General features: G+C 48.1%; 1 protein-coding gene across 11 annotated transcripts in view; it reads right to left on the bottom strand.

The window, feature by feature from the left end:
* The window catches only part of LOC137641570 (zinc finger and BTB domain-containing protein 24-like), a 238,865-nt gene that overhangs the window by 193,823 nt on the left and 17,937 nt on the right, over positions 1 to 27,105 (bottom strand). For all 11 annotated transcript variants that reach the window (XM_068374260.1, XM_068374259.1, XM_068374262.1 and 8 more), the window contains 2 exons: positions 26,387 to 26,923; positions 8,558 to 8,782 (listed from right to left, as the gene is read on the bottom strand). In XM_068374260.1, the coding sequence (XP_068230361.1) occupies positions 8,558 to 8,782; positions 26,387 to 26,923 (762 nt within the window). The remainder of the gene's footprint in view (positions 1 to 8,557; positions 8,783 to 26,386; positions 26,924 to 27,105) is intronic.

Below are 27,105 nucleotides of genomic sequence, written 5' to 3' on the forward strand. Positions count from 1 at the left end.
TGGGATTCGTCAACAGGATCTCTCGAGGGGACGTCCGTTCGCTGTTTAACGTCTCTCACCTCCCTTAGCCTGTCGACTTTCCTTCTCCAGGGGTTGGGGAGCATGGAAGAGGTCCAGGGCTAGGAGTATGACAGAAACGAACGGACGCACCCTCCACTGCACTATCACTATCCCCAAACTTGCGTTGTAAGCCATGCACTGCCCCCCACATCACTTCCTTTTCCGAAGTAAGGGATTGCACCTCTACACCCAAGGCTGAAATTGCAGCCAAAACATCCTTCAAAGAAGATTCACTTACCTCCTACACCGTAGCGGGGTCTGGTACTACAGCCTTAGGATAAGTAACAGGAATATTAGTTTCATGCAAATTAGAAGGAACATGACTATCGGAAGACCTATTAGAAAGAACACTTGACGATCTAGCTCTCCTAAGCCTGTCCTTCTCCAATCGCTTAACATAGCGATCATACTCCTTCCACTCTCTATCAGATAAAGACTCGCATTCATTGCATCTGTCATTAATAGAACACTCATGCCCTCTGCAACTCTTACATATTGAGTGGGGATCAAGCGTGGCCTTTGGAAGCCGAGACTTGCACCCCTTAACACACCTTCTAATCACAGAGTCAGCCATTTTGAAAACTAGAGAAAATAGTTAACTAACTGTCCACGTCGAAAAAACCAACAAAGTCTATCTTAACCGAGTGAAAAGTCAAAAGGGAAAATCCAAAAATCAGCGAAAGCCATCAACAATAAATCAAACAATGGGTACTGTTGTCTCGAACAACGGCAGGGAATTTCTGAGGAATGATGGGAATGGTTCCAGTTACCTAGTTAGAGGGCGCACAGGTATGACCACCTGCTCACCTGTCGGTGATTGCCGTGAAATTTTAATTTCTGCAATGCGTGCGACGAATCGGTGGGATTAAGCTATATATATGTATCTACCAGGGAAGTTACATATTTAAAAACAGTATTTCAAGATTCTGCTATGTGTAATCATTCTTCCAATGAAAGACAAATTCAGTATACTAATAACTACATTTTTGGTAATATGTACAGTAAAAATTAAAAGATATCTTTTAAATGCACTAATTCAGTAATAAATTGGTCTCATTTACCTTAAATATTTTTAAGGGATGTATTACCTTTAAGAGGATAGATGTGAATTGAGTTCCAATACAAAAAATCCCACAATAAATATAAAGCCGGCTATGGAAAATAAAATCTTAATATGTAGACTCAACTAACCACTTGCCTCCCTAGCCTATAAGTAAGAACACCCTGCACTTTAATGCCCCATAGTAATCCATAATGCTATGAGATTTAAAATTTTTGCAGAACTTGAAAAATACATTGTATATAACTTTTAGACCTCAAAAAAAAACAAGAATGTCCTTTTGGCAAAAGGCTCTTGCAAAGATTTTCTTTAAACATTAAAGACCAAACAGAGGATGAGCTTTCATAAAAAATGGTATTTTTATTATAAGATAAATATTTCAAAATACTTACCTGATAGTTATATATATAGCTTAAGTCCCTGACGTCACGGCAGAAAATTTAAAACTCGTGCCAATCGCCGATTGGATAGCAAGGTGTACCACCTCAGATCTTCCATGCCTTTAGTCTCTAGAGGGGAGGAGGGTGGGAATTAAGTTATATATAACTACCGGGTAAGTATATTCAAAAATTTATTTTTAATGAAAATACCTCTATGTGACAGAACCTCCTCCAATACCCAGTTCTGGGTGCTCTCAAGGAACAAAATTGACCACCTGACTAAAATCAATGATTGTGGAAGACTGTTGCAATCTCCACAAACAACCATAAAAAATAAATAAAAGTTCCAAGAGAAGAAAAGGGTATTAGGATTATGGGAATGTAGTGGTTGATCCTTCCCCCACTACTGCACTCGCTGCTATGAATGGTCCCAGAGTGTAGCAGTCCTCATAACGAGTCTGGACACTTTTCAAATAGTGTGAAGTGAACACAGATTTATTCCTCCAAAAGGTTGTGTCCATAATTCTTTGCAACGATCTAATCTGTTTGAAGGTCACTGACGTTGCTACAGCTCTAACTTCGTTGTTTAACCTTTAAAAGTCTAAGGTCTGTCTCACTGCAATGTGCATGAGCCTCTCTTATTAAAAGTCTGATGAAGAATGAAAGGGCATTCTTTAACATCTGTAACGAGGGCTTCTTGACCGAGCACCACAGAGCTTCCGACTTGCCTCGCAACTCTTTCGTTCTGTCCAGGTTGAACTTCAGAACTCTTACTGGGCATAGGACTCTCTCCAACTCCCCGCCAACCACATCCGAAAGATTCGGAATCTCAAAAGCCTTGGGCCAAAGGTGAGAAGGCCGTTCATTCTTGGCGAGAAAGCCTAACTGCAATGAGCAGATAGCCTTGATATCTCGAAAACCAACGTTTTTATTAAACGCATGGATTTCACTAATGTTTTTATTAAACGCATGGATTTCACTAACTCTTTTGGCTGTTGCGAGACTAACCAAAAACAGAGCCTTCATCGTGAGGTCCTTAAATCGAAAACCAACATTTTTATTAAACGCATGGATTTCACTAACTCTTTTGGCTGTTGCGAGACTAACCAAAAACAATGCCTTCATCGTGAGGTCCTTAAAGGAAATTGAATGCAAGGGCTCAAACCTGTCACTCATAAGGAACTTCAGGACTATATCCAGATTCCAAGCTGGTGAATCCTGGTGCCATTGCTTTGATGTATCAAAAGATTTAGGCAGTTCCTGTAGGTCTTTATCATTCGAAAGGTCTAAGTTTCTGTGCCTGAATACAGCTGTTAACATACTCCTGTATCCCTTGATGGTAGAGGATGAAAAATTGCGCTTCCTTCGAAGGTATAACAGGAAGTCAGCAATCTGGGCTACAGAGGTACTGGATGAGGAAACAGAGTTGACTCTGCACCATTCTCTAAAAATCTCCCACTTGGATTGATAAACCTTGATGGTCGAAGTCCTTCTTCCTCTTGCAATAGCTCTAGCTGCCTCCTTCAAAAAACCTCTAGCTCTTGTGAGTCTTTCGATAGTCTGAAGGCAGTTAGCTGAAGATTTTGGAGACTGATGGTACCTTTACAAGTGGGGTTGTTTGAGTAAATCTACTCTAAATGGAAAGCTCCTTGTAGTGTCCACCATCCATTCCAGTACCTCTGTGAACCATTCTCTTGAGGGCCAAAAGGGGGCCACTAGAGTCATTCTGGTCCCTTCATGTGACACAAACTTTTGTAACACTTTGTAAAGGATCTTGAACGGTGGAAAAGCGTACACGTCCAGATTGGTCTAATCTAACAGGAAAGCATCTATGTGAACTGCTTCAAGATCTAGCACTGGGGAGCAATAAGTCTCTAGCATCTTTGTCTTCGAGGTCACGAATAGGTCTATGCACGGGCGACCCCAAAGTCGCCACAGATTCTTGCAGACTTCTTGATGGAGTGTCCATTCTGTGGACAGAACTTGACCTCTCCTGCTGAGGCTGTCTGCCATCATGTTCTTCTCCCCTTGAATGAACCTTGTACTCAGGATTACATTCCTTTCCTTTGCCCAGAAGAGGAGATTCCTTGCAGTTTCGTAAAGGGACATCAAGTGGGTCCCGCCTTGCTTAGCAATGTAAGCCAATGCTGTGGTGCTGTCGGCTTTGACCTGCACCACTTTGTTCAAAACTGACCCTTCGAAGCTTCTGAGGGCCAACAGGAGTGCTAACAGTTCCTTTTGGTTGATGTGGAAGTTCTTCTGTTCTAAGGGGTAACCTTTTTGGAACCTGTCCGGATTGTTCCACCACTGAAGGCAACTTCTTATGGATTCCGTAATTGGAATGCACATTGTCTCTAGATCCTTCTCCTTGTTCCAATGATGATTGAGGTGGAATTGGAGAGGACGAAGATTCAGCCTTCCTAGAGAGACAAACTGTTCCAACGAGGAGAGGGTTCCCAACAGACTCATCCACTTCCTCACAGAACACTACTTCTTCTTTAGGAAAGGTTGCAGTTTCAAGGTGGCTTGCTCCGTCCTTAAGGGAGACGGAAAAGCCCAAAAAACCTGACTCTGAATCACCATCCTCAAATAAAGTATCTCTTGTGATGGTGTCAGAAGAGACTTGTCCTTGTTGACAAGAAGACCCAATTCTTCTGTTAGTCTCAAAGTTATCTGGAGATCCTTCAGGCAGTGATCGTATGAGCGAGTTCTGAGAAGCCAATCGTCGAGATACAGGGAGGCTCTGATGCCTCTTGAGTGGAGAATCCTTGCTACATTGAGCATAAGTTTCGTAAATATTTGAGGGGCGGTGCTGAGGCCGAAACACAGAGCTCAAAATTAAAAGACTTCCCCCTTGAATACGAACCTCAGATAATGCTTGAAGCTCGGATGAATGGGGATGTGAAAGTGAGCGTCCTGGAGGTTTAATGAGACCATCCAGTCGCCCCTTCTTACTGCTGCAAGAACTGACTTTGAAGTCTCCATAGAAAACTTCATCTTCTGGACAAACGTGTTTAGTGCACTTACGTCCAGGACTGGACGCCATCCCCCCGAGTTCTTGGGAACCAGGAACAGGCGGTTGTAAAAGCCTGGTGATTGCAAGTCCCGCACCCCCTCTCTATGGCCCCTTCTCCTACAAGAGAGACACTTGAAGTTGTAAAGCTTACCTCTTTGACTCCTCTCTGTATCTGGGAGAGAGATCTACTGGAGCTAAAACTAAAGGAGGTTTCCCTATAAATGGGATTTTGTAACCCTCCTTCAGAAGTTGTACTGACCAAAGGTCTGCTCCCCTCTCCTCCCATGCTCGCCAGAAGTTGTGTAGTCTGGCTCATACTGCCTGAAGACTCTGTTTCGTCCTGTTCTGAATCCTCTCCTCTCCTCTTTGGTCTCCTTCCATCGGGCCTGGAGCTACCCCTGCTAGAAGTCTTCCCTCAAAAGGGTGTTTCTTCCTTTGGCTTGCGGCTAGAGATGGAAATTGGTAGGACCTTTCTTGCCGTCTTTGAGACTAGATCTTGGGTGGCTTTTAGAGTTAATGCAGATGAAATCTCTCTAATGAGTTCTTGTGGAAAAAGAGAGGAAGACAGAGGAGCATATAACAATTCTGATTTCTGAAAAGGAGTAACCCCAAGAGACAGAAACGAACACATCTGAGCTCTTTTCTTAAGGATCCCTGCTGAAAAGAGCTCTGCCAACTCATTAGATCCGTCCCGTAACGCCTTATCCATACAGGACATGATATGGATTAAACTAGAAGTGTCACCTTCTTTAAGGGCAGAAACCTTCTTGCCCAAGGCTCCCAGAGTCCAATCGAGGAAATTGAAAACCTCGAAGGCTCAAAAGACACCTTTGTGAAGATGATCTAACTCCGAAGTAGACCAGAGAATCTTGGTCTTCCTCATGGCCGACAGACGGGGAGCGTCTACTAGACTTGAGAAATCTCCCTGGGCAGAGGCAGGAACTCCCAAACCGAGAACTTCTCCCATCTAGTACTAGATACTAGATCTAGATGCTAGTCACATCGGAGGAAACGCGAAGGCCGCCTTTCCTTGGTCCTTTTTGGACTCCATCCAGTCTCCCATCATCCTTAGAGCTCTTTTAGATGACCGTGACAGGACCATCTTGGTAAAAAGACACTTCTTCGACGTCTTCCCAAGCGTGAATTCTGAGGGTGGCGAACGTGGAGCAACGGGCACAAAAGATTCAGGAAACTCATCGTTAAAAACTCTCATGAGTTTCTTAAGATCCACTGAAGGACAAAACGACTTAGCATCTTCTCCTTCCGATAACTCCTCAAACAATTCAACAGGGGAAAGGTGATCGTCAATGTTTTCCTCTGAAAAAGCCCCGACGGGAGTAACGACGTTGTGCTTATCATGATTCAACTCATTAAAGTCCTGACTTCTGGCGTCAAGAGACCCGGGATCATCATGTCTGTCGCCTTGCTGATCTAACGCTTGACGCTCTGTAAAATGCTCGTGATCAAAGCGATTGGAACTAAAGTGTTCTTGATCACGACATCTGATATGACTAGTGTCATCACGCAGTCCGAGGCTCTCATCCTCAAAGTCATGCTTCACTTCTTGACTACCGGCAACACAAAAAGATGTTCGACGCTCGGTGTCACGTTCTGAATAACACTCGACGTCGCGTACTGTCTGACGCTTGACGCCGTGTACCGCTTGACACTCGACGTCCTGTCTGGCTGCTTGCCGCTCGACGTCGCATCTTGCCGGACGCTCGACGTTCTATCTAGCTGGACGCTCGACGTTCTGTCTAGCTGGACGCTCGATGTCACGTTTTGCTGGACGCTCGAGATCACGTCCTGTAGGACGTTCAACGTCACGTCTAGTAGGACGCTCGACGCCTCGCTCTGTAGGATGCTTGACGTCACGTCTAGCTGGACACTCGACGTTGCGCTTAGCTGGACACTCGACGTCACGCTTAGCTGGACGCTCAAGATCACGTCCTGAAGGACGATCAATGCCACGTCTAGGAGGACGCTCGGCGCCTCGCTCTGTAGGACGCTCGACGTCACGTATGGCTGTACACTCGACATTACGTTTTGCTGGACGTTCGAGATCACGTCCTATAGGACGTTCAACACCACGTTTAGGAGGACGCTCGGCGCCTCGTTCTGTTGGACACTCAACGTCACGTTTGGTCGCTTGACGCTCAATGTCACGTCTGGCTGCTTGACGCCTGGCGTCACGTTTGGTTGCCTGACGTTTGGGATCAAGATTATGTCAACTTTCCTTATGAGAAACAGTATCATGACATTTAATGGGGGGGAGGCACAGACTTTCGTCGTCAAGAACCTCTTGAATAACAACCTTACGCCGCTTGGCGTCCAGAAGAGAAGCTTTCTGACGTTCAGGATCCAGGCCTGCTACTCTTTTATTGTCTGTAGCTTGGTAACTCTGCATGAATGAAGAGAGCCTCTGTTGCATCTCTTGTAGCACATTTAAGTTCGGATCAACTCGTTGTGATACAGGGTACGTCACGTCTATCACAAGATCGCTCTCCACTCAGCTCACAGAACGCTCAGAGCGTCCAGAGGGCGATAACCAGTCTGACGGCAGAGGGGGAGCATGAACCGAGGTCATGCTCAGTCCAGACAACTGACCAGCAACTGAAAGATTCTTGACAGAATCAGACATCCTTGCAGGACGCTTAGCAGGCGAGCTCTCAACAGAAGAAGGAAACTGCTCTGGACTGCTCCAATGGCTACAACCAGGAGCTTGCGGTGTTATGGTAGGACGCTGGTTGACTTTATCCATTTTCCTCTTAAGAGGTCTAGAAGCTTGACGCCCGCATCTTTTAAGTAAAGCGTCATCCGAGGATGATGAAACCACCTTAACCTCACCTTTCACAGGGCGAACGTCCTGTGAAACGTCAACAGGTACGCTCGAGGGGACGTCTGCTCGGGAGCTAAAGCCTCTCGTTTCCTTTCGTCGTTCGACATTCCTTCTCCCAGGGATCAGGGAGCTTGGAAGAGGTCTAAGACTAGGAGAACGACAGGCCCAAGCAGGAGCACCCTCCACTGCACTAAATAAATTCACTGCACTTCTAGCACTGTCACATTTTAACTGCTTCACATCAGACATTAATTGCGTTCTGTCCGCCGTGAGCGTTTCAACCTTTGCACCCAGAGCTTGAATAGCCACCATCATATCCTTAAGTGTACGCTCATTAGCAGTAACAATAGAGGGATCAGATACTACCACTACAGGGGAAGGATTAGGTTCGGTGACACGGAAAGAGGGAAAGTCTCTGGAAGAACGAGAAGAACTTCGTCTCAACCTATCTCTTTCTAGTTTACGCGTATAGCGGTCAAACTCTAGCCACTCACTCTCAGATAAAAGAATGCATTCGTCACAACGATCACCCAACTCGCATACTTTACCTCTGCATTCAACGCAGAGCGAACGGGGATCAAGAGAGGCCTTAGCCAACCGGGTCTTACACCCACTCACACACATTCTAAAAGTTAAAGGGGGGTGGCCATTTTGAATATTTGTAATAGAAATCAACAAGCAAGGGTCAAAATATCAAAATCCAAAAGTATTCAAGAATATCCAAAAGAAAATCCAAACAAGCGAGAGTCAAAACCAAATTATTGTACATCACCAAAGTAAACTGCAATAAATCAGGTAAATAGCGAGTAGAATATCCAACGATGCCGCTGATCTGAGGAATCATGGAATGGTTCCAGGTACCTTACTGGAGGGCGCGCAGGTGGTACACCTGGCTATCCAATCGGCGATTGGCGCGAGTTTTGAATTTTCTGCCGTGACGTCAGGGACGTAAGCTATATATATAACTACCAGGTAAGTTATATGTTTAAAAATTATGCGATTTTATTAACTATACTCTATTTTTACTTCACTTATGTTGGGCAGGCAATCAGCCAGCAGTAAATTGCTATCACCCCATGAATCCCCCAATAAACTATAAAAAGCATAAAATTGGGAATAAAGTCAAAATAATTTGAATTTATTAATAAACCAAATAAGAAACAATCATGTAAATCACTATATTAGCGATAAAAATATCTTACCCCTTGCATTCCAGAGGGGCCTGCTAATGCCTCAACGACAGCCTCATGCAGAGGCTGCGCTTTAATAGGCTCTAACTGATGAATAAATTTACTACCATGCTCCTCGCCTCCTGTAGAAGTATCACCACCCGTATGGGAACTGTATTCTGCTCCAGGATCTTCATTAGGAGTTTCATCTACAGTTTCCACAATTTCTTCTTTGACTAGAGTTTCTTCTGCAGTTTCCTTTAAATATAGTAAAATAACAGAGGTTTATTTTAGGATTACTTCATATAAAAGAGTATTACAATACAAGGTTACTCTATCTATCTTTTTTATTTACCCAGGCATTTCACCCAATTTTGGGGGGTAGCTGACATCAAACAAAGGAACCAAAGGGGACCTTTCCTCTCTTCGATCCTCCCAGCCTGACGAGGGATTCAGCCGAGTTTGGCTGGTACTGGTAAGGTGCCACAGCCCACCCTCCCTCGTTATCCACCACAAATTAAGTTTCATACACTGAATCCTCTACTGCTGGTACCTCTGCGGTCACTAAGGCGACCGGAGGAAGCAGCAGGGCCTACCAGAACTACGTCACAAACGTTCGCTATTCATTCATATTTCTAGCAAGCTCTCTAGCCTTTCTCACATCTATCCTCCTGTCACCTAGAGCTTTCTTCACTCCACCCAAACCTTGGCCTTACTCTTGTACTTCTCCCATCAATTCTTGCATTCATCACCTTCTTTAGCAGACAGCCATTTTCCACTCTCTCAAACCACCTCAACATATTCATATCCACTCTAGCTGCTAAATAGTTTCTTTCACCCGTTTTCACCCTCACTACTTCGTTCCTAACCCTATCTAGTCGAGATACACCAGCCATACTCCTCAGGCACTTCATCTCAAACATATTCAATTTCTGTTTCTCCATCACTTTCATTCCCCACAACCCCGATCCATACATCACAGTTGGTACAATCACTTTCTCATACAGAACACTCTTTACATTCATGCTTAACCCTCTATTCTCTACCACTCCCTTCACTGCCCTCAACACTTTACATCCTTCATTCACTCACTGACGTACATCTGCTTTCACTCCATCATTTGCTGCAACAAAAGATCCCAAGTACTTAAACTGATCTACTTCCTAAAGTAAGTCTCCATTCAAAATGACATTCAACCTCGCACCACCCTCCCGTCTCGTGCATCTCATAACCTTACTCTTATCCAACATTAACTGTCAAATTCCCTTTCAAACTCTGTCACTAATTGACAAATTTTCTCTTCCCAGTCTGCAACCAGTACAGTACCATCCGCAAACAACATGACAAAATCGTAGGTAATTTGTATTTTCCTAACTATACAAACCTTAGCTATTTAATATGGGTAATTACTTTCGGCATAGCTGAAATGACGAGCCATTAGAATTTTAACAAGGGTTTACTACCCCACCGCTAGTTAGCAGGGGGAGGGGGGGGGGGTTTGCTAACAAACATCCCCCTTCTCACACACACCTGTGCTGAGCTCACTTTGCTTAGAGGTAGGACTTCACGGGGGATAGGGCTGGCGGGCAAGTATGATTAAATAGCTAAGGTTTGTATAGTTAGAAAAAATACAAATTACCTACGAATTTGTCATTTGTTCAGTAACTGAAATACAAACCACGCTATTTAATATGGGTGACTCAACCCTTAGGAAGGGTGGTGAGTCCCGGCCTGTACTGGCTTTTGGCTTTGCCCGGGGACTCAGTATCTGAGTGTGTCAACACTCAACAATAAGGAGTCCCTGCACCTCCCTAGCACCTTGCTATGCAAGGGTTGCGGTCTACATAAGTTGTGTGTGAAGGTTTAAAGAGCGACTCGTCCAAGGAAGTTGACCTGAAGTCCTTTAGATGGAAACTTAGGCTAGGACTCTCCCAATACCACCTCGTCAGGGGATGGTGACGTGACAGTATTAGCTTAATACTAGGAACACAAAGAAACATGGTTTACCCACAGTGGTTTGAGGCCAGCTGTGGAGAGAACCCAGGATGCTGCTTTCCCCAAGAGAGGGGAGGATGAAGAAAAGAATAAGGGCTAGACATACCTTTTCATTCATGCGGACTAAGACCGGGTAACAATGCCCTCAACCTTCTGCTACTTGTCCATTAAGGAGCCTGAGGTTTAAACCAGCTGTTGTGCAGCCACCACAGGGCCGATAGAGAACGTATCGAGCCTCCTGTGGGTCACCTCTTGCAGGTAGTGGGGTGGGAAGGTTGTCTGACGCTTCCACACCCCTGCTTGTAGAACCTGCGTCACCGAGAAGTTTTTTTTGAAGGCCAGGGACGTAGCTACGCCCCTGACATCATGTGCTCTAGGGCGACGTTACGGAGGAGGGTCAGGATTCAGGGATACATGGATTACCTTCCGAATCCATGCCGAGATGGTATTCTTGGTAACCCTATTCTCTGTCCTCCCAGTGCTCACAAACAATGCCTGCACTTGGGGACGAACTGCAGCCGTTCTTTTACGATATAGGGATATAGCCTCAGACTCCTTACTGGGCACAGTAGGAGATGGTCTGGGTCATCTGTTACAGAACGAAGACTCGAAACCTGGAAAGAGTCGAACCTAGGGTCCGGCACTCCAGGATTCTGAGTCTCAGCAACAAACTCAGGGACGAATCTGAACGTTACCTCCCACCATCCCCTTGAATGGGCGATGTCATACGAGAGACCATGAAGTTCACCGACTCGCTTGGCCGAGGCCAAAGCTAGTAGGAACACCGTCTTCCAAGTCAGGTGGCGATCTGAAGCCTGGCGTAATGGTTCGTAGGGAGGTCTCTTAGGAGACCTGAGAACTCGAACCACGTTCCATGGAGGAGGTTTCACTTCCGACTGAGGGCAAGTAAGTTCATAACTTCGTATGAGTCGGGAAAGTTCCAGCGAAGAAATGTCCATTCCTTTGAGCCTGAAGGCTAGAATTAAGGCTGAGCGATAGCCTTTCACTGCCGAGACTGAAAGGCGCATTTCTTCTCGCAAATACAAGAAGAACTCCACTATTTCTGGAATAGTGGCATCAAGTGGAGAGATACCCCTTCCACGACATCAACCACAGAAAACTCTACACTTTGCCTGGTAAACCCCTGCGGATGATCTTCGCAGGTGTCCAGACATCCTGTACGCAACTTGTTGCGAAAATCCTCTCTCTGTGAGGAGATGTTGGATAGTCTCCAGGCGTGAAGTCAAAGCGAAGCTACGGCTTTGTGAAAGATGTTGGCGTGTGGTTGTTTGAGTAGCTCGTGTCGTGGAGGGAGTTCTCTCGGAAGTTCCATTAGGAGTTGCAGAAGGTCCGGAAACCATTCCACGTGGTGCCATAGCGGACCTATCAGGGTCATCGAGAGATTTACCGATATTCTGGTCTTGTTGAGTACCCTCCTCATCAGACAGTACAGGGGAAAGGCGTATATGTCGATGTTGTCCCACCGTTGTTGGAAAGCATCTTGCCAGAGTGCCTTGGGATCCGGGACTGGGGAGTAGTACAGCGCTGTAGCGAACAGATCCACAGTCGGGGAACCCCACAAAGTCAGGACTTTGTTGGCTACTAGATGATCCAAAGACCACTGAGACGCTCTGCTTAGATTGTCAGCGAGCACATTCCTCTTGCCTGGAATGAAGCGAGCCGATAGTGGAATCGAGTGGACTTTGGTCCATCTCAGTGTCTCTACTGTGAGACGGGACAGCTGCTCTGAAAAGATACCTCCCTGCTTGTTGATGTAAGCCACTACTGTGGTGTTGTCGCTCATCACCACCACAGAGTGACCCGCCAGGTATTGTTGGAACTGTTGAAGGGCCAGGAATACGGCCTTCATTTCTAGCAGATTTATATGGAGGCACTTTTCTGATTCTAACCACAGGCCTGAGGTCTTGTGGTGCAGAACATGGGCCCCCAACCCTTTCTTTGAAGCGTCTGAAAACAGCATCAAATCCGGGGGGAGGACGAGAAGATCCACTCCCTTTCGTAGGTTCTCGTCTGTCACCCACCACTGAAGATCCGTCCGTTCCGCAGGACCCATCGGGATCATGACATCCGGGGAATCGTGTCCTTGATTCCACCGGAACTTGAGTCGCCAATGCCGAGATCTCATTCTGAGGAGACCGTTGGGAACTAGACAGGCAAGGGATGAGAGGTGACCGAGGAGACGTAACCACGATAGGGCTGGGAGTTCTTCTCGTCTGAGGAAAGGACTCGCGACCCTCCTCAGCCTTGCTATCCTATCGTCTGATGGGAAGGCTTTGTGGAGATTGGTGTCCAAGATCATGCCTAAATATACCAGTCGTTGAGTTGGAAGCAGAGAGGACTTCTCGAGATTTACCATGATCCCTAGATCTTGGCAAATTCCCAGAAGCTTGTCTCGGTGTCGAAGAAGGGTCGACTCCGAGTCTGCCAGGATCAGCCAGTCGTCCAGATAACGGAAGAGACGGATGCCGATCCTGTGTGCCCACGAAGAAATCAGGGTGTACACTCTGGTAAATACCTGAGGTGCTGTGGAGAGACCGAAACACAGCACCTTGAACTGGTAGATCTTGTTGTCTAGGCTGAATCTTAAGTACTTCCTTGAAGATGGATGGACTGGGATCTGGAAGTACGCGTCCTTCAGATCCAGTGTACACATGAAGTCTTGCAGTCTCACTGCAAGTCTGACCGTGTCTGCCGTCTCCGTGCTGAACGGGGTCTGCTTGACAAACCTGTTCAGAGCTGAGAGGTCGATGACTGGTCTCCAGCCTCCAGATCCCTTCTTTACAAGAAAGAGTCGACTGAAGAAGCCTGGGGACCCGTCGACGACCTCTTGGAGAGCGCCCTTCTTCAACATGGTCTCGACTTCTGCCCGAAGGGCTTGCCCCCTTGCCGATCCCATAGCAAGGAAGCTCAACGACCCTGGATTCACTGTCAGGGGAGGTAGAGATGTTATTAACGGGACGCGATATCCTTGACTGATTACGGAAATCGTCCAGGAATCGGCACCGAGTTGCTGCCACCTGTTTGCGCAACTTTGTAGGCATCCCCCCACTGGTGGACATGCAGGGGGACTGCCAATCCTAGCGTTTGCGGCCTCGGCCACTCCTTCTAAGATTTTTCCCTCCCCTGGAGGACTTTTTGCCTTTCTTGTTCTTGGCAGGAAAAGGGCTTTGACACCGTTATCTTCGCTGCCGTTGCCGATTTCGTAGTCTGGGTAGGGCATGGTTGCTGGGTTGCTGGAGGTTTATAGGGCTTAGATGTTAAAGCCCTATGTAGGAGTGAGTCCTGGTTGGACTTCCTCCACCTCTCAGCTGCCTGCTCCACGTCCTTAGGCTCAAACAGATTTCTCCCCAAGATGGAAGAATGTCTGAGCCTGCTGATCTTGGTGCTGGGGACTTTCTGGTAGAATCTTTCAGACACCGCATCTCGACGCTTCAAGATGGTGTTAGCCCACAAGTTCGAGACTTGGTGGGCTAGAAACTCAATGGTACGAGTGCCTGAGAGTAGAAAGGTCTCCATGGCCCTCCTGGTACTCTCCTTGGACAAGTCCTCAGATAGTAACAGGATGCCCAGAGACCCTAGCCAGATGTCCAGCCACGAAGTTGCCTGCATGGCAAACTTCGCCACCTTCTCCTGGCTGAGGATCTCCGTAGCCGAGAAAGACACTTGCCGGGTGGAGAGTCTCTCTAGAGGGACTCCCCTGGTAAGCTCTTCCAAGGAGTGATGCAAAGGAAGAGCTAAACAAGTCTCCTCCATGATGTCGAAGTACCTCCTCTGATGGACACGAGGAGGCGGGAGGAGTTTGTTGCCGGCGCTGGACCGGCTGGAGGAGGTAAGCTTGGAGAGCAGCGAAATCTCCTGTCCCCAAAGGCTCTTCTCGGAGCGATGACGATGACCTGGCTGTGCGTCGTCCTGCAGCCTCGCGCATGGGATCGCGCTGGCACTCGAGCGGTGGGATTTTACCTAAATCGCGCTCAGGCGATTGGTCGCGCAGGCACATGTAGGCGAGGACGCGCGTGGGCACAAGGCCGAACGTTGGCAAGGGCGCGTGGGCGATCGATGGCGCGCGTTCTGGTGACAGCAGAAAACGCGCAGCAAGCTGGATAAGCGCTCGCACGCGCGAAGGCGATCGTTCGCGCGTGCACAGGATCACGCTGAGCCCGTGAGGGCGATAACGTTGGGCGTGCGCGCAGGGGAAATATTGAGGGTAAACATCAGAGACTGCGGGCGATGGCGCGTAGGTGAAGGATGGCACGCTGGCGAGCAGGCGAAGAGATTATCTTCCCCTTTACGCCCAGATCTGAAGATCGTGGACGTGCAGGAGATCATTGGCGCCCAGGCGAGTGCTGGCACGTAGGAGAGCGCTAGCGCGCAGGCGAGCAGGAGATTGTGGACGCGCATGGCGCGCATAAGGATGAGGGCGCGCTGGCGGGCAGGAGAGCGTTGGCGCACAGGTTAGCTCTGACGCGCAGGTGAGCGCTGGCGTGCAGGAGAGCGCTGGCGCGCTCTAACAAGATCTGGAGCTGGTGAGCGCTTGCGCGCAGGAGAATGATGGCGCGTAAGGGACTTGGTCACAATGTGAGAAAGTCCCTTGTGGCCCGAAGGGACCGATGCCCGTTTGAAAACAGGGTTTGTAGGCACCCACAGTGCATCAGCGGCCAGGAACGGTGACGGCAGGTCAGCAGGTCTGGCGAGTGGAAGGTCGGCGTGTGCTTTGTAAGGACGACCTTTCACCGAAGGAGATCATGAACGATCTGCGGAGAGGTCCAGGGATGTAGCTGGCAGGGTCGGTGAATGACGACAAGGTTCCTCTGCGGCAGACTGCGGGGATGACGAGCCGAAGAGGCACCTCCTAACACCCTTGTGAGGCGAAAGAAGTCCTCTACGGCGAAGAGGAAGGCAGGCTTTATGCCTTATACGCCCTCAGGGGGCCGTGGGGTCAGCAGACTGACCAGCAGTCCTCCGAAGAGGAGTCTCTGTCAGTGAACTCCCCCGAGGGAGAGAATCACCTGCAGGAGAGACCGTTGGACTTACAGTGATACCTCGGTAGTCGAACGACTCTATACTCGAACAATTCGGAGTTCGACCAAAATTTTCGAGAAATTTTTGCTGCGGTGCTCGACCAAAAATTCGGTACTCGACCAGCCGAACACGTGACGACCGCATGGGCTTTGTGATGATCGCGCCATCTCGGCCACTCTCGCTTGTTCGGGAAGCATCAGTTCTCTCGAGAGCGTCACTCAGACAACGCGCGATCAGCATTCGTTGTGATTTAGTGATTTTCAGTGCTTTTAATTGCTTTTTTAGCTTTCATAATGAGTCCCAAGAAAGTAATGAGTGTTAAGGGGAAGGAGAAGAGGAAAACAGTGCGAACAACGATCGAGTTGAAGAAGGAAATTATAGCGAAATATGAGAATGGTGTACGAGTGTCCGATTTAGCGGTAGAATACGGAATGGCGAAGTCGACCATTTCTACGTTTTTAAAGCATAAAGAAATGATTAAGAAGGCGAATGTTGCAACGGGAGTTACGGCGGTAACTAAGCAAAGGCCACAAGTGATTGAGGAGATGGAAAAGTTGCTTTTAATATTTATTAAAGAAAAACAGTTGGCCGGGGAAAGTGTTAGTGAAGCGTTCATTTGTGAAAAAGCGTTGCATATCTATGAAGAATTAGTGAAGAAAAGTCCGAGTACCAGTGAAAGTGATTCATTTACATTTAAAGCGAGCAGGGGTTGGTTTGAAAAGTTTCGTAATAGAACAGGTATTCATCGTGTTACTAGGCATGGGGAGGCAGCTAGTTCGGATCAAATTGCAGCCGATAAATACGTGGGGGAATTCGATCGGTACATAAATGAACAAAATTTGATCGCACAACAAGTCTTTAATTGTGATGAGACTGGGTTATTTTGGAAGAAAATGCCAGCCAATACGTACATTACCAAGGACGAGACGAAGATGCCAGGTCACAAGCCAATGAAAGATAGGCTAACATTGTTGCTGTGTGCAAATGCAAGTGGCGATTGCAAGATCAAACCCTTGTTAGTGTACCACTCGGACAACCCCCGGGTGTTCAAACGAAATAATATTTGTAAAAGTGCACTACCAGTTATGTGGCGCTCGAACACTAAATCTTGGGTCACAAGACAATTCTTTACTGAGTGGATAAACGAAGTGTTTGCCCCCCAGGTTAAGGCTTACCTCATTGAAAAGAGCTTGCCAATGAAATGTCTTCTGGTTATGGACAATGCTCCTGCACATCCTCCAGGTCTCGAGGATGACTTGAAAGAAGAATACAGCTTTATCAAAATCAAATTCTTGCCCCCCAATACTACTCCCATACTCCAGCCCATGGACCAACAGGTCATTTCAAACTTCAAAAAACTCTATACCAAGGCCCTTTTCAGAAAGTGTTTTGAAGTGACCAGTGACACGAAGTTGACCCTAAAGGAATTCTGGAAGGAACACTTCAGCATCCTCAACTCTGTTAACATGATTGACCAAGCTTGGCGAGGTGTGACCTATAGGACATTGAACTCTGCCTGGCGTAAGCTGTGGCCATCATGTGTCACAGAGAGGGAGTTTGAAGGTTTCCAACCAGAGGCGGGTCCAAGCACTGCTACCCCTGTAATTTCTGATGACACTGATGTCGTTGAGGAAATTGTTGTCATGGGCAGGAGTTTGGGGCTTGAGGTCGACAAGGATGATATTGATGAGCTTGTAGAAAGCCATTCTACCGAGTTGACTGTGGAGGAATTGTTGCACCTGCAACAACAACAGCAGCAGGATCTGATTGTGGAGCAGGAATCTTCAGAAGAGGATGAGGTAAGGGAGGATGTTCCAAGTTCTCTCATCAATGAAATTTGTTCCAAGTGGGCAGATGTGCAGGCTTTTGCTGAAAAATACCACCCAGAAATTGCAGTAGCAAACCGGGCAGTGCATATGTTTAATGATAGTGTCATGTATCATTTTCGAAGAATACTGCAGAGGAGGAAGAAACAATTAACAATAGACCAGTTTTTCACAAAAGAAAAGAAAGCTGCTACATCAAAGCCTGTTTCTCCTCCAAAGAAGAGACAAAGAAGAGAAGAAACCCCTGAAATAGATCTGCCCACCCTTTCATTGGAGAGAGAAACAACTCCTGAAGGAGAACTACCCCGCCACATCATGGAAGGGGACTCTCCTTCCAAGCAGTAACCTCCCCCTTCCATCCTCTCCACATCCATCCCTGTATGCCATCGAACCGCTGCTCAAAGGTATGTTCACTACAGTACAGAAAATGGTTTAAAATTGTTTTATTTTAGTACAGTAAATGGTTTAAAATTGTTTTATAGGATTTTCTGACCAATTTCATACACATTTAGATAATTATTGTTGTTTAGGTACACGTTTTATTAATATTTTGGGCCTGTTCGAGTGCTTGGGAACGGAATAGAATATATACCATTATTTCTTATGGGGAAAAAAAATTCGGTACTCGAACAAATCGGAGGTCGAACACGGATCTCGAACGGATTATGGTCGAGTACCGAGGTATCACTGTAGTTCCTCCCTCGAAGGATGTTCGGAGGGGGGAACTAAGCCTTCAGCTACATCAGCAACATCAGGAGCAGAGGTTTGATATAACTCATCAGAAGCCTCTGCCACAACAACGTCGACGATAGACAGAGGATCGACCTCTGCTAACGTCGGCGATTGTTTGACAGCTGCTCCCAATTTGATCATGTCAAACAAGGCTTCCTTGGAGGGTGAACCCTCAAGCCCCAAGGAAGCCCAAAGCTGCAACAAATCATGATTAGTTACATTGACATCAGGAATAATATCCTCCCCCGGGGGAGGAGGAGGAGCTGCCTCGCTATGTGAGGCAACTCCCTCTCCCAAACCCCGAGATCAGTCAACAGAACTGCGGCCTACCCTGCCACTCGACAGTTTCTCAGAAGAAACCGATCGAGTGGGAGTTTCGGAGGAGGTTTGGGGCACGGAAGAAGAGCCCTTGGGATTTTCTCCTTTCAAAGAAATCTTCGAAGGAGAAATATCCCGCTTGGACTTCTTACGGCGCCGGGAAAACCTCTCCCACTGGGAGGTAGACCACTCCCTACACTCACCACATACGTCACTCTTATCACACCGTTGGCCCCTACAGTAAGGACACATGATGTGTGGGTCTGTTTCGACCGCCGACATATAAGTTCCACAAGGGCGGTCAGGTAAACCGGGACACTTACGCATCACAGAGGCCAACTTCACAAACACTTTGTCAAAGAAAAAGCACACAAAAGATCAGTTAAATGGCTGTCAGAGAAGGCGAGGGTGACAGCGGACATGTCTGTCTAGCACCCAAGCCGAGAGCAAAGTGAGCTCAGCACAGGTGTGTGTGTGTGTGTGTGTGTGTGTGTGTGTGTGTGTGTGTGGGGGGGGGAAACAAGCTACCCTCCCTTACCCCCCCCCTCTAGCTAGCGGTGGGGTAGTAAACCCTCGTTAAGATTCTAATGGCACGTCATTTCAGCTACACCGAAAGTAATTACCCATATTAAATAGCGTGGTTTGTATTTCAGTTATGGAACAAAATTTATTTAACCCCCATTCATGATCACTCTTGCCTATCAGTTTTAATCCTTGACCAAGCACTCGAGCATTCACCTCTCTCACCATTCCATCACAAATTGAACAACCATGGCGACATCACATGTCCCTGTCTTAGCCCCTCTCAATGGAAACCACTCGCTCACTTTATTTCCTATCCTAACACACTCTTTACTATCTTTGTAGAAACTCTTCACTGCTTGCGACAACCTTCCACCAATTCCATATAACCTCATCATATTCCACATCGCTTCCCTATGAACTCTATCATACATTTTCTCCAGATCCATAAATGCAACATACACCTCTCTGCCTTTTGCTAAACATTTCTCGCATATCTGCCTAACTGAAAATCTGATTCATATATCCCTACCTCTTCTAAAATCACCTTGTTCTTCTATGATTGCATCCTCTGTTTTATCCTTAATCCTATTGATCAGTACTCTACCATACACTTTTCCGTCTACACTCAACAAACTAATACCCCTTGAATTACAAGACTCATGCACATCTCTCTTACCTTTATATAGTGGTACAATAGAAGCACAAACCCTGTCTACTAATACCACTGACAACATAAAACATATTAAACCACCTCACCAACCATTCTAGTACAGTCACACCCACTTCCTTTAAACATCTCAGTCCTCACACCATCCATACCAGGTGCTTTTCCTACTCTTGTTTCATCTAGTGCTCTCCTCATTCCTCTATGGCACCTCAATACCTACAACAGCATTTATATCTGCCTCCCTATTATCCTCAACATTCAGTATACTTTCAAAATATTCCGCCCACCTTTTCCTTGCATCCTCTCCTTTTAACAACCTTCCATTTCCATCTTTCATTCTCTTCAATTCTTGAACCACCTTTTCTTACTCTTTTCACTTCTTTCCAAAACTTCTTATTCCCTTCATATGAACGACCAAAACCTAAACCCACCTCCAGTCAGCTGCCTTCTTTGCCTCAGCTACATTAGGTTTTACATTTTTCTCTCTATATCTTTTATATTTCTCTACAGCCATTCTTTAAATTCCCTCTTTTTTTCTTTTCCACTTTTATCTTCACTCCTTCTTTCCACCATTCACTACCCTTCCTCATGCTGCCTCCAACAATCCTCTTGCCACACACCACTTGCAAACCCAACAAAATTTTCTTTTACCAACTTCCACTCCTCTAAATTACCAATTTCTCTCATTTTCACAGACATATGCCATTTCCAACCTTTCTTGATATTTGGTTTTTACCTCTAGTTATATTAACTCTTCAACCTTCACTACCTCCCTTTTACATAGCCCCACTTTTTTGTTACAACTAATTTTCCTTCGACCAAAAATTGATCAGACATACCATTAGCCATACCCCTAAACACATGTACATCTTCCAATACCTGTATTCCAAAAATTCTACTAGTTATTAACACATAATCCATAAATGCTCAAATGCTAGTCAAATCTTTCCTCAAGCCAAAAATCACAAATTTTAGGTAATTTGTATTTTTCCTTAACAGTACTTACCTAGAACTACTTTAAGAGTATCTGGGATCTCCTCCCATCCGACCAGAGTTTTGTGTAGTTTACCCTAAACCCATTTTCTATGAGGGGTAACCTCAGGCGGAGTGAAACGCGCCCTGAGGCTAACCCCGGGTCAGAGAGCATGCCTGCTCAGGTCTCGACCTCCAGTAAGTTCTTGACAGCCAAAGTCTCTAAGGATACCAGGGGACACTTGGGGAAGGCAGGGTGGGCCATTACCCAAAAGTAGTTCGAGGTAAGCACTGTTAGGAAAAATACAAATTACCTAATATTTGTGATTTGTTCCAACACGAAGTACTTACCTCGAACTACTTTCTTAGGAGACTTATACTTTAGAAGGTAGGCGTGGCCCTACAAGTTCTTCAGACCGTGCTTAGGAAAATCCAGAGACCTAGAAAGGAGGCCAGGTCGTGTTGACCCCATAGAAAATCGATCGAGAGGAAACTACACAAAAACCCATCTTAGTGTCTAAGAAACTCCCCTGTGCAAGAAATCCTAGGGAACATGTCTTCCTCTTGTTGAGGTACTCGTCTCTGGCTCAGGGCCCTCTCAGAGCCCACTTGAAGCGGAAAAAGGGAAAGAAGGTATAAGGGGGTTTAAGGAACGGACCTGTGTCTATTGTGCTTGTATACCTTTAAACCGTTTGGAGCACGGAAACGACGGTACCTATCCAGAACCCGTCCAGGGATCTTCTTGAATAGTCCTTCAAATAGTGAGCCGTGAAGGTAGACTGGTTGGCCCAGGTGCCTGCCCTTAGGATCTGGCCCACTGCCATATTCTTCTCGAAAGCCAATGTAGTACTCAGGCCCCTAATGTCATGGGGCTTGGGTTTCCCCGGCAGGGGGATTCCTGCCTTACTGTAGGCCCTGATGATGACCGGCCGCAACCAGGACATGGTATTCTTCGAGACTGGCTTCTTCACGAGCCCGGTGGAAACAAAAAGACTTTTGATCCCGGGCCAGAGTTTAGCTGTCCTTTCCAAGTATTTCCTCACTGCCCTGACGGGGCACAGGCGCAAATCCTTCACGTCGTCCGACCGGGGGATTGCCGGAATTGAGAAACCTTCAAATCTGGGGTCCCACACGGCAGGGTTCTGGGTCTTAGCTACGAAGGAAGGGACGAACTTGAACGTGACTTCTCGCCAACCTTTCGAGTGAGCCACTTCGTAGGACAGACCATGAATCTCACCTACCCGTTTAGCTGACACTAACACCAGCAAGAAAACCGTCTAGAGTGAGATCCTTGTCCACGATGTCTTTCAGGGGTTCGATTGGAGGTTCGGATAACATTTTCAGGACCCTTGCCACGTCCCATTGTGGCACCTTCACAGCTTGCGGGGGGCATGATTGCTCAAAGCTCTTAATGAGCATTGAGATATGTCTGGAGTTACCCAGGTCTATGCCTTTCAGGAGAAAAACTTGGCCCAGAGCAGCGCGGACTCCCTTGATGGCTGGGATGAACATGTTGACCATGTCCCTGAGGTAAACTAGGAAGTCCGCTACTTGCGGGATGGAGGCCTTCAGGGGCCTGATGTCCCTAGCGGAGCACCATTTGGTAAAGGTGGCCCACTTAGCCTGGTATACAGCTGTCGATGACCGTCTCAGGTAGCCCCACATCCTTGGTGCTGTACTCAACGAATAGCCTTCCCTCCTCAGGAGGCGCTCGATAACCTCCATGCGTGAAGGCGAAGGGACCGAAGATTTTCGTGGAATCTTTGGAAGTGCGGTTGCCGGAGAAGGTCTGGCCTGTCAGGAAGGGGCCAGGGCGGCTGTTGTGCTAACTCCCTTAGGTCCACGAACCATTCTCTCTCCGGCCACCAGGGCACTACCAAAGTCATCCATAGGTTGTCCGTCCTTCTTACTCTGTTGAGGACCTGCCTGAACATCCAGAAGGGGGGAAAAGCGTACACATCGAGATTGTCCCAAGGATGTTGGAAGGCGTCCTCGAACGCCGCTTTTGGGTCTGGTACAGGAGAACACAACACTGGGAGCTGCGTGTTCAGCCTTGGTGCGAAGAGGTCCATCACCGGAGAACCCCATTTCTGAATGAATGACGGACCTGGCTACTTCCGGGTGCAGAGACCATTCGGACCCTACCACTTGCCCCATCCTGCTGAGGCCGTCGGCGAGGACTTTCTTTTTCCCTGGAATGAACCTCGCCGAGATTCTGATCTACACTTCGGCCCATTCCAGAAGTTGTAACGTGAGGACGCACAGCTCCTTCGACCTAAGGCCTCCCTGTTTCTTTATGTAAGCTAGCACCATGGCGTTGTCGCACATCAACGCCACGTTGTTTCCCTGGAGTAGGTGTACGAACTCCTGGCACGCTCTTTGTACTGCCCTCATCTCTAGCACGTTTATGGGTCTTCTCTAGGGGTGTCCAGTTCCCTCTTGCTGATTTCCCTATGAGATGGGCATCCCACCCCTCCTTCGATGCGTCCGTGAACAGAAGCATCTCCGGAGGGTAGGCTGCAAAGGGCATCCCTTTGAGGGTGTTCGTCCTGCAGCTCCACCATTCTAGGACCCGTTTCGTCTTCGGGAACACCGGGACCACTCTGTGGGGGGAATCCGTTTGGTTCCAGCTTTCCTTTAGGTTCCATTGGACCTCCCTGAGCTTTAGCCTGCCCTGGGGGACCAGTTTCTCCAATGACATAAGGTGGCCTATCAGTCTCTGCCAGTCCTTCGCTCTCCTGGGTTGGTCCGTCAGGAAGGGGCGGAGGACCTGGTCTAAGTTGTCCAGCCTGTCCGCGGAGGGGAAGGCTTTCACTAACCGGGAATCCAGAACCATTCTGAGGTAGGTCGTCCTGGTGGAGGCTATCAGTTGGGACTTCTTTAGGTTGATGGTGATCCCCAGAACGTTGCAGAACCGCAGCTACATCGCGCCTTGCTCCTTCAGTACTTCCTCTGAGGCTGAAAGTAACAACCAGTCGTCCAGGTAACGAATCAGGCGAATGCCCTGTTCGTGTGCCCAGACTGAGACCGTTGTGAAGACCCTTGTGAAGACTTGGGGGGCAGTGGACAGCCCAAAGCAGAAGGTCTTGAACTGCAACGTTTGGTTTTCCCATTTTACCCGTAGGTACTTCCTGCTGGAGGGATGAACCGGGATTTGGAAGTAAGCATCCTTGAGATTTACTGACATCATGAAGTCCCCTTCTCTCAAGGACGCCAAGACTGATTTCGGAGTATCCATTTTGAAGTCGGTCTTGCAGACGAACTTGTTGTGGGATGAGAGGTCTATGACCGGTCTCCAACCTCCTGTTGCTTTCTCCACCAGGAACAGCCTACTGTAGAACCCCGGACCTGGGTCCTGGACAGGTTCCATTGCCCCTTTTGCCCACATTGCTGAGACCTCTCCCTACAGAGCTGTCTGTTTCAAGGGATCCTTGGGGGCTAGCCACTCCGCCTGCTGGTCTGGCATCCGAGGTGGAGGGTCCAATAGGAAGGGCAACCTGTACCCTTCCTTCAGTACTGTCACGGTCCACGATCTGCTCCGTGTTCTTCCCCGCGAACGACGGCCTATAGGCGGCTTAGGTCGAGGATAATCCCATACGGGAGGGCCGAGACGACTGGGACCATGTTGTCGCCGAGTTGTCTCTCCTAGGTTGGCTAGGAGCGGGACGAGGAGGGTAAGGCGTGTCGACGAAGGACTTTCAGAATGTCGGCCTTCTGACCGGGTGGGGCCTGGTCTTGAACGGTTCCTTCAGCCTCCAAAGTCTCTCCATCGATTCCTCCGCTGCCTTCGGGGGGAAAGATCGCGTCGTCCGACAGGGTCAGGTTCCTCAGAGAATTGGCCCCTCTGTCTGGAAACCTCCTACTCAGCTTGCTTAAGACGGTGTCCCTCTTTCGTAGGACCCAGTTGGCAGACAGGGCTAGCGACTGGTAGGATAGGAATTTCAGTGCCTTACCTCCCAAACTGATAAGTTCCTTGAGTGAGGCCTGTGTTTCCGGTACGGTCAGGTCGTAGGACCTCGCACGTGGGGGAGTCCTGGACCGACGCTCTCGCGGGGGTTCACGTCGAAGGACGGGCATCACCGTCGGGACGGGGGCCTCCGTCCTGGGTCCAACATCTCTTCCGGAGGTTCTCGTCTATGCGGGCCTGCCCGTTGAGGAAAGCCGAGGGCTGCGCTCGTGACGAGCTAGGTGGCCTTTGGAGGTCAGGACTCAGCTGCCAGACCGAAGGGGCGACTCTCTCCGCTAGGCGGATGGAACCGGAACCTTCGCGGTCTTACGCCTGTCGACTGGAACCTGCCATGACGAGTCCCTCCGTCAGGTGCCGCTGCTGCCGGAGGAGTATCTATCCGGGGAGCTCGTCCTCGGACACCAACTTGAAGGGCCCGGCGCCGCAGCTAGCTTCAGCAGCCTGTCGCGGTGAACCATCACCCATTCACTGCTCTTGGATGATCCTGGCCGCCGATTCTCGTGGTGCGATCTTGAGGGGGAGCGAGAGCGCGACAACTTCTTGCGGGACTTCTCCCTTTGTCTCCTGAGCTTCCTCAGCGCCTCGTCCTCCGAAGAGCAGGAAAGCTCCTCCACTGAGGAGACCGACGACTTATAGGCCCTCTTCGAAGACCTCGCCTCCCTCGCTGGTGTAGGGGGATTCCTGCGATGCTCCGTGGAAGACGACGCCTGCAAAAACACCTGTGGGAAAACGGCTGACGGCGCTGGGGGGGAGCGCGGAGGCTCTCCCGTGGGAGACCAGGCCCAGAAGTCTTCCTCCATCCTCATCGGAGACCTGAGGGGTGTCTTAGGGGGAACCCACGCAGTGGGGTCTGACGGCGGGGAAAGCTCCTTCTCGACGTCATCCTCGGCTGCTGAACCACCTGAAAAACACGCCCAAGAGGCTGGAGAGGAATTAGTAACATTTTCCCTGCCGCCATGGGGTCATCTGAGGAGACGTGACCTGCAGACACCAGGCCAACGTCTCCCAAAAACACTCCCGCCCCTCCCTCAGGCCCCTCACTCGCCTGGAACGACGCTACAACACCACTGTCTTGAAGGTCAGACTCTTGGGGAAGGGCCGCGGGCCTCTTCCCCATAACGGACTTACCTCGTCCCCTACTCTGGGTAGAGGAGGTTGGAAGAGAAGCTTGGACCGACGAGACGCCCGGCGAAGCAAGGGAGGAAGGGACGCTGAGCTTCTTAGGCGACTTCTTCGTTGCCTTCTTCTTTTTGGTGCTATACCGCAACCACTGCACCTCATTCCACGACTCGCACTCCGGACACATGGTGGAAGGGGAACACACGCTGCCCCTGCACAAGGAACACAAAGAGTGCGGGCTAACTTCGGGTTTCGAGAGGAACGCTCCACACGATTTGCTGGCCATAGGCCCAGGACAACGGCGAGGATGCTCCATGATGAAGGAGAAGCACTACGAGACACAAGCGCGCACAGGGAAAGCACAAAGAGAAAGCACAAAGGGACCACGTGGGTACCGCGTGGGACACACAAAGTCACACTGGGATTAAGGAGAGCGACGAGATGATATCGCGACGCGACCAGAGAACTTATTGGAGGTCGAGACCTGAGCAGGCATGCTCTCTGATCCGGGGTTAGCCTCAGGGCGCGTATCACTCCGCCTGAGGTTACCCCTCATAGAAAATGGGTTTAGGGTAAACTACACAAAACTCTGGTCGGATGGGAGGAGATCCCAGATACTCCTAAGAAAGTAGTTCGAGGTAAGTACTTCGTGTTGGAACAAAGTTGGATTAAATTTAAGAAATACTCATGAAATTACTAACCTGACTTTGTACTATATCAACTTCTTGCTTTCTTGGCAGGTCTAATCTCTGACTACTATCCTCTCCTGGTGCTCCTTCTGTAGTATTATTTTGATCCCATGACTGTTCAGGTTCTATTCGAAGAGGTGACACAGGCGGACTACTATTTTTACCATATTGAGAGCTAGAAAAATTTTCGTCCCGCCTCCGTCTTTTCGGGTGAGGGCTGGTTCTGTCATCACGTGAATTCCACGAATAATTTCTTTTAGTTTGTGGTGGTTCATCAGGCACTGCTAAACCTTTTATTTGTAATAGCTCTGCTACTTTTATTAAACGTGCTAGGTCATTTTGCGCTACTGACACAACTCCATCATACATGTAACTAAGAAGTGCTTCAAGTTCATCACATTTAACATCTTTGCCTAATAATATCACAGGATGTTTACACGGAGTGTTTTCAAACATCTTCTCAAAATATTCACTACATGTAGATAAAACCAACTTGTGAGTTGGGTAAAATTTTCCTTCACACGCTAAGGTCACGTCTGAGTATCTTTCCTGGAAGAAAAAACAAATAATGAAATAAAATGGGCTGAAACTTGTACAGGGAAATAAATCCCCATGATGAATGACAAAGATTTTTTAGCATAATTACAATAGGTTGCCAATGTAAATAGATTTATGATATAGCTAAAATAAGGAATCTACAACATCCAATCCCAAAATAAAGTCCACGTATA

The sequence above is a fragment of the Palaemon carinicauda genome, chromosome 5 (genome assembly GCF_036898095.1).
Source record: "Palaemon carinicauda isolate YSFRI2023 chromosome 5, ASM3689809v2, whole genome shotgun sequence".
Classification (NCBI taxonomy): Eukaryota; Metazoa; Arthropoda; class Malacostraca; order Decapoda; family Palaemonidae; genus Palaemon; species Palaemon carinicauda.